This window comes from Hemitrygon akajei, chromosome 9 (assembly GCF_048418815.1).
Source record: "Hemitrygon akajei chromosome 9, sHemAka1.3, whole genome shotgun sequence".
In the NCBI taxonomy this organism is placed as follows: Eukaryota; Metazoa; Chordata; class Chondrichthyes; order Myliobatiformes; family Dasyatidae; genus Hemitrygon; species Hemitrygon akajei.
The window spans coordinates 67,279,316-67,295,992 of NC_133132.1; the positions used below are offsets into that span (position 1 = coordinate 67,279,316).

The window sequence follows — 16,677 nt, forward strand, 5'->3', positions numbered from 1 at the left end:
TAATAAAAATAATCATAATCATAAAGGGGTGATAGGGAGGAGAGAAGTTACCATTTTCTCTAAATACTGGGCAAACTAATGAGGTTGAAGGACAACAAGGCCACTGGCCTGAAATCCTCTGGACTTAGTTATGAGAAATAGTGGGAATGTTGGTTGTCACCTACCAAAATTCTTCTATTATTGCTCCTGATTGTAGATCTGCAGTTTCTTGCATCTTCCAAGGATTTTTTTTTAAGGGATACAGCACCATAATAGGCCCTTTCATTCCAATGAGTCTGCACCACCTAAAGGAAATCCATGAAGTCATGGGTAGAACATACAAACTCGTTCCAGTGATGGAAGTGAATCCAGGTCACTGGCGCAGTAATAATGATACAGTAATCACCTTTGCTACCGTGCTGCACCCTCTGGCATTTCTGTAGAGATGCCAGAGGACTAGATAACAGGATACAACACCTGACTTATGAAATGGGGAATCTGAAAAGAGGAAACTAGGTCAATTACCCTAATATCTACCATTAGGAAAATGGAATTCAGTATTAAGATGGTGTTAGCAGGACAGTTAGAAGACCATAAAGTATATGAAAGTGAAGATCGAGACACAAGAGATTGCAGATACTGGATGTGGAGCAAAAAACAGCATGCTGCATGAACACCTGGGGATGGGTGACGGAGGAATTGCTGACTTTCAGCTTGAGATCCTGCATCAACCAAAAATGCAACTAGTTTTTTTTCTCCCTAAGATGCTGTTTGAGCTGCTGAGTGCCTCCAGCAGATTGTTTATGAAAGAGATAAGTGTTCAATAAATTTGGTGAGTTCTTTGAGGACATAACAAATAGGATGAATAAATGAGATTTATTCAATAGGAAGAAATGAGATTTCCAGATAAAGTGCAGTATGAAAGGTTAGTCCATGGGGCTGAAGGAATTAGCATGGAGGGGATTGACTGAAAAGATAACTGAATTCACCAGGCAGTCACAACCAGAACTGTGCACAGTACCCCAACAGTGGCCCAACAGGTATTTTTATAAAGTTACTGTATACCATAATTTTCTTGCTGGTAATACTATACTCTGGGTAATGAAAACAAGTATCTCCCAAGTCTTCTGACCTTGGTAATTCCCAGTGTTGGATTAAGCTGGAGTGGCGGTAGTTAATAGAAACACTCAGACACTAAGAGTGTGTGTGTGGGGGGGGGGGGGTGTGGGGGGGAAGAATGACAGGATCAGCAGTATAAGTGAGGAGTTTCTGATCTGGAATCTCTATGCACCAAAATTAAAGTCTTTCACCTTAAGCATATCCTGACACACTATATCACAGCTGAAGAGTCTGAACACACAGCAGGAGCAATGCTCAAATGGTCCTTCAGACCATACCCCTCTAATTTGCAAGAAAATAGGTAAAACAGAAGCCGTTCAAGAACTAATTTTAAAATACTTTATTTTGTTTAAAATATACATCAATTCAGTTTTACAAATTGAGAAAATAAAATCAGTAAAAGTTTAACAGTCTTGTACATGGATACAGATGAATTGCTACAACATCCTGCATCCCTAAGGAAGGAGTGAAATGGATTGGAAGCACTAAAACCGTGTAGCTTCAACTGAGAAAGGTACAGATTGAAAACTGGGATTTGCAACACTCAGTGGATAACTGAACATAAAATGCAGCTGGGTTCTCAGGCCAAGTCAATGTGCAGAGGGGCTACTGGCCCTCAAATACACCGAAAGTGCAATTCATCAACATAACCTTAATGCTAATGAATGATTAGCCCTCAGAATTGTTTACCAAAGACATCTCCAACACAGCGTAGGGAAGAGTGCTGAGCTTGGGATGCACAGACTAAGCGCTAGCCAATGCTTTTTTAAATTCATTTCATCGAATAGAGAGAGTGGGCCAGATGCTGGTAATTCTTGAAAAGGTACTAGGCCTTTAAAATGGCCAAACACACTGCTTGAAATCAACCCACTGATCAATAGGTAGACGAACCAGAGCAGATGGCCCAGGTTCCTGAACACCACTGACTAACATGTTGGAGAAGTTCAAGTTATTTCATCACTGCTGCTCCAGTCAACAGCAAGTCAATATTGCTGTTGTAGACATATACTAGCCACAACCAAAGAATACTTGTACACAAGGAAGAACCAGAACATGTTCTGGATAAATACAAAGTTTCTCTATACAATTTTAACTTCAGACTGCACCCATATTACTTTGGCCAGTCTCTCGGCACCACAGCAGGAGTGTCAGTGTCAGTAATGCAGCAGGAGTCACACTGGAGTGATATTTATCGGTGTTACATGGTAGAAGGAGAAGCACTATTAATGGACGTGACAAGAATTAGCTGAAAGAAATTGATGGGACTGCTCTGAGAGTTCACATCGAGTTGAATGGTACAAATGCCTATTTTGTAAGTAGATATGAAGTAAAACATGAACAAAGAGCAACAGAGTGGGGAGGTTGAGAGGCCAGGAAGGGAACAGCAGGTAGATGAGAGTGAATCAGACTTGGAGAGGGCATGAAGTGTGTGGGTGGGAGACAGCAGAGCCTGAGCAGTCAGGAGAAGCAGTGATCAGCCTCTCTAGGTAATTATGGGGTTGATTTGTTAGAGTATCCTGATGTAAGGGGTGAGAAAGGCAGCATAGAAGGTGTTTAGGAATAAGATATTGTGCTGTGGGAGCAGGTGGCAGAGGGAACTTGATATCACAGAGTATGATGGGGTGAAAGGGAAGGAGTCCCACTGGATAGGGTGGAAACGGGGGCATAACAGATCAGAAAATATGCTGGCTGGCCATGCGCAATGGGAAGTCAGCTGACACACAACTCATAAGTTAGGGAAGAAAGCAAAGGGAACATACACAAAAATAAACAGCATCAAACAAACTGCAGTGAACTGGAGAAGGAGGCGGAGAGTGCTTAACATGTGGAGGGTTGACAGATTTTGTGCACACAAGTGATATAACTATCTCTGAAATACAGTCTGTTCTCTGGCTTTTTAGGGGTGGAATTAACACATCACAGTCATTGCATCAAGTGCCTTCAATGCTCATGGATGTTCTGCCAAGCTAAAACCAAGTGTTTCCACACAAAGGAAATTTTCTGTTAGGTAAAACATGGCACAAGCTTTGGAAACACCTATCTCGGGAATGAATCAGTTCTCCTATCAATTTTCACTGTACATGTCCAAGTCAAAGCAGCGTAGCAAATTGGAGAAATTAAATTAATGCTCTGAAAAATGTGACAGTAGTCATTCATGTGGGTGAACTGGTTCTAATAACTAACCTCAGAGTTCAGTCACAACTTAATTTGCTGTACTTAATGCTTCCCAGATCATCACTGCCAAGTCTCTGCACACATAGGCACATTTGTACTTGGAACATCACCATATTTTTAGATAAACATTATATTGATCTTTCAACTGCTGCTAAAGAGATTTGCATTAATGTTACAAGCACCAATCGCGTAAGCCTGTTTTTAAGGTACTACTGTTCCATTCCTGAGTTAGCTATCTCAACTCTTAGACAATACGCTCCCACCTTTACCTCAACCCACAATACCTGTCCTCTGCTTCCTTTTACAGTTCATTTCAGGGTCCAGCTGATGACCAACGTCCACCGTAAACCTCATATCCTGTGCAGAATCAGCTTCGTTCTCCCACTTTTCCATCAGACCTGACCTAGTGTCATCTTCACTTTTCAGTTAATCACTTAACAGAATCCTGGATCACAAACAACAGAAAATCTGTAGATGCTGGAAATCCAAGCAAGACACACAAAATGGGTCCTGCCAAAGGGTTTTGGCCTGAAATATCAACTGTACTTTTTTCCATAGATGCTGCTTGGCCTGCTGAGTTCCCCCAGCATTTTGTGTGTGATGCTGGAGGAACTCAGCAGGCCAGGCAGCATCTACAGAAAAGAGTACAGTCAACATTTCGGGCCACAACCCTTTGTCCTGCTGAGGGTCTCGGCCTGAAACATTGACTGTACTCTTTTCCATAGATGCTGCCTGGCCTGCTGAGGATCCTGGATCAGATCTATTCCATTTCCACACTTCTGCCTTTACCTCTTCTCCCCTGCCAGAACTAGGATATTGTATTCTTGTGCCCATTCACAAACCAGTTCCCATATTCAAAGAAAAGACCAAACAAAACGGTGGGTGCCAGAATCTGAAACTGAAACAGAAATGCTGCAAGTTCTCAGCCATCAAGCAACATCCGCGGAAAGGGAAACCTCTCAATGTTTCAGTGACCTAGGGAAGCATGGAGAGTTTACAGCTTTGTGAAGTGTAACACAGAAGCCTACATGGAGATAGGTTAGGACAGCTCAGGCGGTAAGGAGTGTGAGTAATGACCAATAGCAAGGCACTTTAAAGAAGCAGCATGAGAGAGGGTCATGTTCTTCTTCCCAGTATAATGTACTGCATTCAGTGTTGACAGTTCACTCCTCTACAAAGGAGAAACCAAACGCAGCTTGAGTGACTGCCTTGTGGAGCACCTGAGCTCAATCTGCCAGAATGTTACTGAGCTTCCCACTGTGTGCTCAGTTCACTTCCCTTCTGATGTCCCCTCCAGTGGCACAGTGAGGTCCAACATTACCTAGAAAAACATTTTAAATGAGTACTTCCAAATCTTTTGAAATGAACAGTGAATTTTCTAACTTCAGATAAACTGCTCTCTGTTTCACATTATCACATTTATGCCTCTTTTGCACTGTTTCTACAAATTATACTCATGCACCTCACCTGATCCGTCAAACCAGTCACCACATGCTTTTTTTTATATATTGTACCTCATTCCCCAGTTGTGAAGATTTCTGATCCAAAATGTTGACCGGTTTCTCTTTCCACACATGCTGCTCAACAGGGCGAGTTCCTCTAGCGCTTCCATTTCTAGCCAACATTCACCAGATCACTCTCTACCATTTCTGGTACCTTCAACTTGATACCACTCCCAAAATGCATCACTCATTCCTGCTCTAAGCCTCAATTTCACCAGTTTGTTTTTATAATCACCCCACAATTGACAAGAGGGTGCACTTACTCTTTCTTGGTGACAAGGGTACTCAATTCTGCTTTGTTCAGTTGGTATATGCTGTACCACTCTCAGTGCAGTCCTCTCCACAATAGTCCTCTTCCACATTAGTGGAAGCTAGCTGGGGGACATATTCACACAGAATGCACAATTGACATCAGGCTTTCAGGTGCTCATATCCCATTTATCCTCCACTTCCCACACAGATCTAAAGTGAAGAGCAATGTAACTTTGAGCAACAGGTCTCCACTTCTCAGTTACACTACCAGACTCACGGAGTTCAACATTGTCTGGAAATTAATCTGACCTCTAGTCACATCTTTACTTGTCCCATTGCTGTCTCCCTTTAGTCATGCATCACCAGCCTTTTGTTATTTAACTGCTCCACCACAAAATGAGCCTTCTTTTTCCCTATTCCATGTCTGCTCGTTTCCTGGATCTAAATAAATGTCGGTGTCCCAACTTTTGGTCTGGTACTGACTTTGTTGTTATGTCAAACGTTGTCAATGATCTGGAAAGTCTCTTACAGAATATTAATGACTGTCGTATGACCTTCAGAGAACGTCCCACTGACTGTGTTTCACTACTTTCATCAATCCCTATGCATCAATTTTAATCACTCAGCTGAAATCAAAGGCAAGTTTTATGAGAAGACCATAAATAGTATGACTTACGTGTCAAAGAAAAATAAACTAATACTGCTTTGATGATTTTAGTTGGCTCTAGTTTAGTCAGGCATTAATAACAAAGTATGGCAGAGTAATGATCAACTTCCCCTGAACAAAGACTGTGGAATATACAGTAATCTCAATGTCAGCAAGACTACAACACAAGAACCAAAAGTTTATACAATGGTAATGAAGTTCACATTTACCACAAGAGTCAATAGCAGAATGGCTCACACCACCACCTCACCCTCTCAAAGTTTCGGGTCAAATCAACTGGAGATCACAGGCCGTACCCTGAAAACCCCAAATTATCAGCAAGTTCAAAAGCAGGACAGCATGATGCAGCTCAATAATGTTCAAATCAGTACCTGGTGCATTAAATGCCCTGAGTTCAGATTCATTTAAACTTACACGGCCAAGACCAAAAGCTAAAAGATGGCTGATCAAAAACAAAAACTAAACAGGGAAAGAACAAGCTCAATTCAATTGTTCTGATCATTAAACAGAATATTCCCAAAACTAAGTGAACACTTGGGAAGTCCGAAGGGAAAACAGCTGGTTCACAACCCCTACATAAATATATAAGACTGGTAATGATCATCTCATACAAGGTATGACTGCATGGGCCAAGTAAGGGGGACTAAAGGGAACAACAGTGCATAGACGATTCTGCAAACCTACTAAACAAAAGGATAGGAAATTAGTCTGTCAATTAAATAATTTCACATAAAACACAGAATCCTGAGTCCTTACCCAATGCTGTTTGGCTTCTGTTCCAGCTGAGGAAAAATACATGAGATATTAACACCACACAACTCTTAAGAAAGTGGAGAAGACACTGAGCTCCTTTATGCTTGGAAGACCAAATCTTGACACAGAGATTAGGTATGTCTGTAAAAGATTCTAAATTTTTAACAGAAAACAAAATCATCCAAATGATCGAGAACTTAGCTGCCAATACATCAGAGGATGGTGAAACCTGAATCATGTTAAATCATGTCAAATGTGCTTCAGTTCAGAATTCACAAACATATCCCTCTTTGTATTGGAGAATAGATAGCTTCAGTGTGCAAAGTAGCTTATCATGGAGATCACAGATTGGGACTAAAGCTGCTGTTGTGATTATGCTGCTAATTGACTCACTCCTGGGAAGACATGGATTGCATTGCAATAGTGTACTCTCAAATGGACCTTATATAATTCTTATACCAAACAGCCTGTGTCTTGTCTATGAAAAAGAAATCACAGACAGGACTGTTAAAGGAGAACTTTGGAAAACTACAGGATTGAAGTCATATCATTAAAAATAAAGACTGTCTATAGAGCCAAGGCCCTTAGTTGACTAGTCTGCACTCAAGTGATGGACACCCACTGAAGGAAATTAATCATTTCTATCTGAACTACCTCAGAATACTAAAGCAACCATGACAGCATGACATAACCCTATACATCTAAATCCCCAAAAGATCAATGTCATGGAGAAAGACCAAAGAAGATATTCCTTGAAGAACATCTGAAAAAAAAAGTCAAGAGTTGAATAGGGGAAAAGCTTCAAAGATGGCTGAAATAATGAAATCTGTACATCGAGATTGACAACTGAAAAATTGCTGTTCTCAGTCGTAACACATGCTGCTAACTGTTCAAAAGCAGAATAGACCATGAAAAATATTGGATACATCACAGCCAAGTGGATATTAGGAAGCAGCTTGATATTGTATTCAAACTAGTGTCCAGTCCTCAGGACTGCCTTCAGATGCATCAACTGGCTTGAGGGCTTTTTGCAGACTGGCAACCTGAAACATCTAACGCTTCCTGACCTGCTGAGTATGTCCAATATTCTTCGTTTCTGTTTCAGATGCCTATCCTCTTAGTGTTACAACTTTATTTTTATGACTTCACATATTTAATTGGGAATATTGTGTGACTAAATTCCATTGGTAAAGAGGTTTACTGAAAATACAAGTCAAGCTGCCTTCTACTTATGGTGTCACTGAAAAGCTAAACTTTAGTATCGTCACCTACAGTCAACCAAAAAAAGGCACCACATGAATTCACTGCCTCAAAGTGAAGTCAGGTTTGCACACCTCATCCAAACTTACCACTGCTTTAAAGATTTAACCGAGAAAAATTCCCATACCCAAAATGCAAAATTATTGATCAGTGGAAATTAAAATTCAAACATGTGGGCAAACTTTGTTATCTAACTCAAACTACTAACTCACTATATGATAACACAATAGTTTTACATTCAAGAAAAACTTAATATTCTAAAAGTGAGGGAGGAGGGTCACAAGGTTAAGATGGATAAGTTAGTTGAGAAGTTACCAGATGAAGGAGTTCTTGGAGAGTGAGTGAGTGAGTGTGAGTGTGTATGCGTGCTCCCAACAGGCTTATAATATTTTCCTTGAGGAGCAAGTTATGAGTGCCCAAGAGGTCTTGCACCTGCAACCGTCAGCCAGATAAAAACCGATTTCATTCAGCTACCCATTGCTGAGTTTGGCAGTTGATGCTCATTTTAAAATACTGTAGTGTAGAACTAACTTCATTACAAGGACGCAATCAGCTTTGAATTTTTTCAGGTAAGCAGTAACCCACCCAAAAGTTTAGAAATATTAATACTTAATTTTAATTCATAACTTTTAAACCTAACAGTTGGAATATTGTCATTAAGTTAGCCAATGGAAGAGGACATTGTAAAGTTGGGATTCTTTCCCAGATCAGCAGATATTTAGAGGAAACTGCAGGATATTGAGGGCTGGACAGTTACACCCCATTTCAAAGAATGGCAGGAAAATCTATTTTTACAGAAGCATTTATCTGTACCTCAATATTGTACAGAAACATTTTGGATTATTGTGGTGGTAAAACAGGGAAATGAACGGCTGTTCATCCAGTTTAGACAACCAAGCCATTCAGTAATCTTCAGGTTAGGTGTGGGCATTGCAGATGTTGGAGCCTTATCTGGTGGTTAGAAAATAACACAACACCACACAGAGGCTGGAAGTTTCAGATCTCTGCAGCTGATCAACAAAGCAGTCAGTTTGTTTAACAATTCATTCAAGCTTCCCTGTTTTACAGTCTAGAGTTGGCAACCATGGGAACTTATCCAGTTCTGCTTAGTGGTAACCCAGATTTAACCTGTCATGGACCACCTGCTTGGTAAGTGAGGCAGTAAGAATATGTGGTAACACTTTAGAAACACTTCTACTGTTCACTGGGTTGCAATGGGAAGACAAGACCATGTTAGACGGCAGTCTGGAAATTCTAAAATGCTTCTATCAGAAGTATCTGAAAAGTTTCCATTTTGTATTTCTACCTTTGTCAAACATCTTTTCATACATCTTTAATTTCAAGATGTTGTAGAGGTCTATTCTGGACTTTAGTAGGCAGAAGTAAACATCAGAACCAAAAAAAATAAAATTCAATGTCACTTTTTCTCCATTTGGGCAAAGTTGGGCAGCCATGATATTTGTGGTAACACTGCAAACCAATGAATCAGTGATTCATAGTAATTCAGGACAGGGTAGGCAAATTACAAACACAACTAAATGGTTTGTATGTTAAAGATTGGCATTAGCAGTCTCAACTTAAACCAAGGAGCTTAAAATACATTCTGGTGTCTGCTACATCTTTGAAATAAGGCCAACACCTACCATTCTTAATGCACTGAGATCATTTCACAAATTTAATACCACCCGAAGAATAACTAAAATATGCAATCACTCGCATTGCTCAAAGCATGCAAGGGAGACATTAAGTACACAAAAACTCAAAAACCAAAGACACACTGAGAAATTACCTGCCATCGCCCAGCATGAATACTCTTCAGTAATTTGGTTTCCCCCCCCCCCCCATAATGACTTAATTCATAATAAAATGATTTTCTGAGAAAATACTGTCTGAAGTATTGCCTTTTGAACTCAGATTCTACTAAAACTGCACATGCTGATTAGTTTGCTTTTGCTCAGCTTCATACACTCCTAGGAAACATTGTTAATTTCTACACACACAAAAAAGGTTTTCAAAAGTCTTTCTTTGCTGAGTGACATTTTGGGTGGTACCTTGATTTTAATCCAGCAAGGTGCCCTGTTCCTGTGCCCTAGTTAGACTGTCCTTTCGCAATAAGTAATGGACGCCCATCCTTTTTGGACTCTTCTGCTGACGCCCCACTGAAGTCATCAATGTTTTGTCTCCAATCTCTTCCAGCTCATCTTGTAGTGTGGTCTGGCTTTCATAAAGTAGAACTTCGTGTTCTTCCACTGTACTAGAGACAGTATCCGTGTATTCTTTGTGCTTCTGCAGTGGACTAGACTGTGAGTCCAGCTGATTGACAGCTGCGGTGTTCAGCAACTGCTCTCCTTCTTCTTGAGAGAACTTGCTCCTGTAACCCAATGTACATTTGTTTTTCTGTACTTTAGAATCAATACTGTCTGTATCCAGGCTAGAATCCCGACTCATGATCCAGCTACAGCTCTGGCCAGATTCTTCCCCGTCCGAGTAAGCTGGCCTACTCTCACCCACAGCAACATGGTTGCCCAAACTATTCTGCAACTCTTGCACCATGTCACTGCTGAAAGATGTTCGATGAGCAAAGACCCTTTCAGAGGCAGGAGCTACCTTCTCTACAAACATCCTCTGCCAGTTGGCAAGCAGGTCTTCTTCTGAACTTGTAGAGCTGGCAAATGCACTTAATGTTTGAGGTGGGCTGTTGAATGGACTCGACTGAGCTGACTGAAACTGGTTTCCCGGCCCTCTGGGTGTGCCTGACTTTGGAGATTGGTACTGCCTGTTGGTTGCCTGTCCTGACTTCCTCCTGCTTGAGGACGGACTATTGGCTACAGTCCGCTGTAGTTCCAACCCATCTTCCTCCCCTTGGACCAGACTGAGAGATATGGCTTGCCTGGTGGCATATGTACAGTTGGGTAAGGGACTGTTCTTTGGGATTTTAACCTTGTCATCAGAAGAAAATTCAATGACAGCTTTACGGCCAGGGAAAAGGTTCTGAGGTGGAGTAGGGTATGGATTCAGCCTCTCAAAGGTGGCTGCTTCATCTGGTATGCTCTCTGAACAAACTGGCTGCCTACACATCCCATTTTTAGGCAATACTGCCTCTGTCATGTCTTGATCTCCTTCTTTCCCTGCACAGTTCACACCATTGGTGTTGCCACTCATGTCCACATGGACAAAGACATCTTCTGCAACAGGTTGTGTGCTGCTGCTGGACTTGGCAGAGTTCAGGATCAATGGCTCTGGCTTTTCCAAAACTCTGGCAATGACAGAAGTTGGTACAACATCAGAGGAACCAAGCGTGAGGACTGGCTCCCGTCCTGTCTGGAAATCTTCACTGGACTCCAGATGCTTGTTCACCATCTCTTGAAGTACAAAAGGGAGCTGCAAAAAAAACAGAACTCCCAATTTAGCCAGTCTTTTTACTTAAAGAAGGCAGCATAAGAAAGTACAATCTAAACAAGGAGAATGGCACCATATAAAATTATCTCTTCAGTATCCTTCAGATATAAAACAAAACTAATTTCTGCATTTCAATGAACATTCCAAACAATTAATGAAGTGTCTGTATTGGCATTTGTCTAAATTAACCCTGACAGTGAACCAACAACTGCACCAATGCAAATGTCTGCATTTTAAATGACTGACCGAATAGTGTACTGACAGTCTGTGTCTGTAGCCTACAGTATTAGATTTTGGGAAAAAATCGTTGGCTTGGAACAGTACCATGCAATAGACACATGCTGGCCAGATCCACTACTGTCTGCAAGGGAGATGAAGAGATGGGATCCTATTCTTGTTGTTTTTTTAAAAAAGAGAGTACTCTTTGAGGATCATATGGCATTGACTACAGATATGAGACATGGACCCAGTTTTGTGTTGAGAACAGATGTTGGAGCTGTTATGTTGGGGTCAAATTTGAGAACTGGATGAGTAGTGTGTTGATGACAGCTGCCATAATGTTACAAGCATGGAAACAGGTCTTTCTGCCCAACTTGTCCATGCTAACCAATGAGCCTTGTGGAGCTAATCCCATTATCTTGTATTTGGCCCAAATTCCTCTAACCCTTTCCTATCCATGAACCTGTCAAATGTCTTTGAAAATTGTAATTGCACCTGCTTCTACCATTTCCTCTGACAGTTTATTCTGTATACCCACAACTCTCTATGCACAAGTTGTCCCTTGCATCCCCATCGATTTTTCCTCTCCCCCACGTTAAACATATTTAGTCTCCATTTTTAGCCCTCCATTTTTAGTCTCCATTTTTAGCCCTCCATTTTTAGTCTCCTCTACCTGGGAAAGGGACTCCAACCAATCACCTTATCGATGCTCATGATTTTATAATTATCTATAATGTCATCCCTCATTCTCCATCACTTCAATGAAAACATTCCCAGCATATCAAGCTTCTCTTTACAGCTCAAGCCGTCCAGACCTAGCAGCATCCTTGTGAATCGTTTCTGCACCCTCTCTAACTTAATCTCACCCATTCCTGTCATATGATGACCAGAACTACACACAACATTCCAGATTTGTGATCTCACCAATGTCTTATACAACTCTTGCAGCAAATGCCCTGTTCAATGTAACACTCCTTCTTCACTACCTTGTGCGACAACCTTCAAGGAACTATGTACTTATAGCACTGGTCAACACTCTTCAGGGCCCAGTCATTTAGTGCTTTTAACTTCCCAAATGCAGCACTTTACACTCGGAGATAAATTCCATTTGCTATTCATTTTCCCGGTTGAGTGGAGGAAGCTGATGGAATGTATACAAAATTATCACAGAAATGGGAAGGGTGGGTAACAAACAATATTTTCTCTTGACCAAGTGTCGATGACCAGACAACATGGAGCAGAATCAGGCCACTCGGCCCATCGAGTCTGCTCCAACATTCCATCATGGCTGATTTATTATCACTCTCAACCCTGTTCTCCTGCCTCCTCCCCGAAACCTTTGACACCCTGACCAACCAAAACCCTATCAACCTCCACTTTAAATATGCTCTATGACTTGGCCTCCACAGCTGTCCATGGCAATGAATCCCACAGATTCAACACCCTCTGGCTAAAGAAATTCTTTCTCTTCTCTGTTCTAAATGAACGTCTCTCTAATCTGAGGTTGCACCCTCTGGTTTTGGACTCACCCACTTTAGGAAACAACCATTCTATTTAAGACTTTCAACATTCGATGTTTCAATGCGATTCTCCCCTATTCCTACCACCCACACTCATTCTTCTAAACCCCAGCGAGTACAGGCCCAAAATAATCAAATGCTCTTCATACTTTAACTCTTTCTTTTCTGGAATCAATCTTGTGAACATCTTACTGACCCTTTCCAAAGCCAGCACATCTTTTCTAAAATAAGGGACCCACAATTGTTCACAATACTCCAAGTGTGGTCTGACCAATGCATTATAAAGTCTCAGCATTACCTCCTTGCTTTTATATTCTAGTCCTCTTGAAATGAACACTAACATTACATTGGCCTTTCTTACTACCTACTCAACCTCCCAGTTAACCTTTAGGGAATCCTGCACAAGTACTCCTGAGCCCCTTTGCATCTCTGATTTCGAAATTCTCCCCACTTAAAAAATAGTCCATGCTTTCAGTTCTTGACCATACACTTCCCTGTACTGTACTATATTTTATTTGCCACTTCTTTGCCCATTCTCCCACTCTGTCCCAAACTATCTGCAGACTCCCTGCTTCCTCAACACGACCTGCCCCTTAACCTACCATCGTATTATCTACAAATCCGGCCACAAAGCCATCAATTCTGTCATCCAAATCATTGACATATAATGTAAAAAGAAACAATCCCAATACCGACCACTGCGGAACACCACTAGACACTGGCAGCCCTTTATTCTGACTGTTTGCATCCCTCTAGTCAGCCAATGTTCTATCCATGAGAGTATCTTTCCTGTAATACCATGGGCTTTTCACTTGTTAAGCAGAGCCGTGAGCGGCATCTTGTCAAAGGCCTTCTGAAAATCCAAGTAAACAACATCCACTGACTCTCCTTTCTCTATCATACCTGTTATTTCAAAGAATTCCAACAGATTTGTCGTGCAAGATTTCCCCTTGAGTAAACCATGCTGGCTTTGGGCTATTTTATCATGTGCCTCCAAGTACTCAGAAACCACACCCTGAATAATGGACTCCAACTGGCTTATAATTTCCTTTCTTCTGGCTTTCACCCTTTTTAAAGAGTGGAATGACATTTGCAGTTTTCCAGTCCTCCAAAACCATTCCAGGATCTAGCAGTTCTTGATAATACTAATGTCTCCACAACCTCTTCAGCTACCTCTTTCAGAACTTTGGGGTGTGATCTATCTGATTTGGGTGACTATCAACCTTCAGACCTCTCAGCTTTCCAGGCACTCTCTCATCACTAACAGCAACTAAACTCACTTCTGCCCTGACACTGCCAAAGTTCTGGAATACCGCTAGTGTCTTCCACAGTGAAGACTGACACAAAATACTTATTAAGTTCATCTGCCATCTCTTTGTCCCATTACTCCCTAATTCTCTAACAGTCTGATAACCACTCTCGCCTCTCATTTATTCTTTATATATCTGAAAACTTTTCACATTTTCTTTGATATTACTGGCCAGCTTGTCTTCAGATTTGATCTCTTCTATCTTTACGTTATTTTTTTAAGTTGCCTTCTGCTTGATCTTAAAAATTTCCCCGATTAGGAACAAGTGGGAGATTCAGAAGGGATTTGAAGAATATTTTCACCCAAAGTGACTGAAATTTGGAACTCACTCCTTGACAGGGTGGTGGTGGCAAGTACTTTTAAGAATAATGTATTTAGAAAAGCATATGAAACATGATTTAGAAGGTTATGATTGCTGGGAAATGTAGATTGTTATTGGATGACTGGTATGGTCCATTTGAATGTCACTGCATGACAGATTTAGCACCTGGACTCTCTTACATGGATTTTTAGTTCAGATTTTAAGCCCACTGGTTGTTTTAATGCTCACCTTTACTGATGCACAACAACTACAAGAACTGGTGTTAGATACAGAAATGTACAGCTGCTAGAAACCAAATAACACTGAAGAAAAAATAGAAGTGCTCAGCCAGTCACACAACTGTGGAATGAGAAGACAGTAAATATTTCAGTCAAAGACCCTTGGTTAGAACTAAAAAAAAAAGAGACACAAAAGATTGCAGATGGTGGAATCTGGAGCAATAATCTCAGCGGGCTGAATAGCACACGAGAGGAAAGGAATCATCTTGATGGATGGTTTCAACCTGCAATGCCAACAATTCCTTTTCTCCCATAGATGCTGTTTGAATCACTGAATTCCTGCAACAGACTGTTTGTTGCAAAGAAAAGAGAAAGCAAATAGTTTATGTAGCAGAGGACACTGGATAGAACAAAGAAAATGTCAATATAAGAGTGAAGAGCAAATAAGAGAGTCATAAAGTGAGTGTTTCCTGCAAAATGCAGAAATGGGTTCACAATGTGAACGCTTCAGTGTTGCTGAAATCAAACACATAGGTGATCACTTTGTGGAGAAGTTGAGTCTTGTCAAGGCCCAAGACCTGCTCAAAGAACACATGATGGAAGGGTTATCTGCCCTTCAATGGTATTCATTATTTTTACCAATGACTGACATTGCCTTGTTCTACCCTTTGCCTTCTGTTATGTAGTCAAACAGCAGGGGAACAGGCCCCACTGCCCAACTGGTCTGCCATAAGACACAGGAGCAAAATTCAGGCCACTCAGCCTGTCAAGTCTGCTCTGCTATTCAATCCTGACTGATTTATTTTCATTCTCAACCGTATTCTCCTGCCTTCTCCCCATAACCATTGGCACCCTTACTAATCAAGAAGGGTCCAGGTGGACCATAACTCCCATCGAAGCAAGTACCGTTTGATCAGATTTTGCCCATATCCCTCTAAACCTTTCTTATCTGTGTACTTGTCCAAATGATGTTAAAGTACCTGTCTCAACCACTTCCTCTAGCAGCCCATACCACCCTGATCACCCTGTAGATGAAGAGGTTACTCCTCAGATTCCTTTAAATGTAATCCCTCACCTTAAACTCATGCCCTCTGGTTCTTGATTTCCCAACCTATCAATCTGCACATTCCCGTCTGTTCCCCCCTCAGTTTTATACACCACTTTCAGATCACCCCTCATGCTCTTACACTCCAATGGAAAGAGTCCCAACTTGCTCAACCTGTCCATAACTCAGTGCCTCAAGCCTCAGCAACATTCTAAGTCTCATCTGCACTCCACAGCTTGAGGGGATCTATCCCATAGCAGTGTGACCACAACTGAATGGATCAACTGCATCTCCTCCATTTCCCAAACATCCACCCACACTCTTGTCTTCTCGCTGCCTAAACAGGGGTAGAGTTCCTCTTGTCCTCACCTACCACACCATGAGCCTCCTCATCCAGCACATTATTGTCCACATCTTCTGCCATCTTCAATGGGAGCCTACTACACCAAACCATCTTTACCTCCCCTCCACTCTTCGCTTTCTCCAGGGACCAATCGTTCCCTGTGATTCCCTTGTCCATTCGTCCCTTCCCACTAATCTCTCCCCTGCAAGAAATGCTACACCTGCCCATACACCTCCTCTCTCACTTCTATTCAGAGCTCCAAATGGTCCTTCCAGATGAGGTAACACTTCACCTGTAGACATTTGGGGTAGTTTACTGTATCTAGTTCTCCTATTGCGGCCTCCTCTACAATGGAAAGATCTGACATAGATTTGGGGACAGATTTGTCGAGCATTATCACTCCATCCACAAACAGTAGTATTTCCCAGTGGCCAACCATTTTAACTCCAATCCCTTTTCCTATTCCAACGTGTCAGGACATGGCCTCCTCAATTGCCACAATGAAGCTGCTCTCAGGTTTGAGGAGCAATACCTCTCAGTCTCTGATAGCATGAACATTAATTTTCTTCAACTTCTGGCTATTTTTCACTCACCC

General features: G+C 41.5%; 1 protein-coding gene across 5 annotated transcripts in view; it reads right to left on the bottom strand.

Moving 5' to 3' along the window:
- Nucleotides 1-1,423: 1,423 nt before the first annotated feature.
- Nucleotides 1,424-16,677, bottom strand: part of tjap1 (tight junction associated protein 1 (peripheral)) — a 180,187-nt gene continuing 164,933 nt past the window's right edge. For 3 of the 5 annotated variants that reach the window (XM_073056210.1, XM_073056209.1, XM_073056206.1), the window contains one exon: nt 1,424-11,088. In XM_073056210.1, the coding sequence (XP_072912311.1) occupies nt 9,766-11,088 (1,323 nt within the window). In that variant the 3' untranslated portion in view covers nt 1,424-9,765. The remainder of the gene's footprint in view (nt 11,089-16,677) is intronic. The other 2 variants (XM_073056208.1, XM_073056207.1) reach the window with 2 other exon arrangements.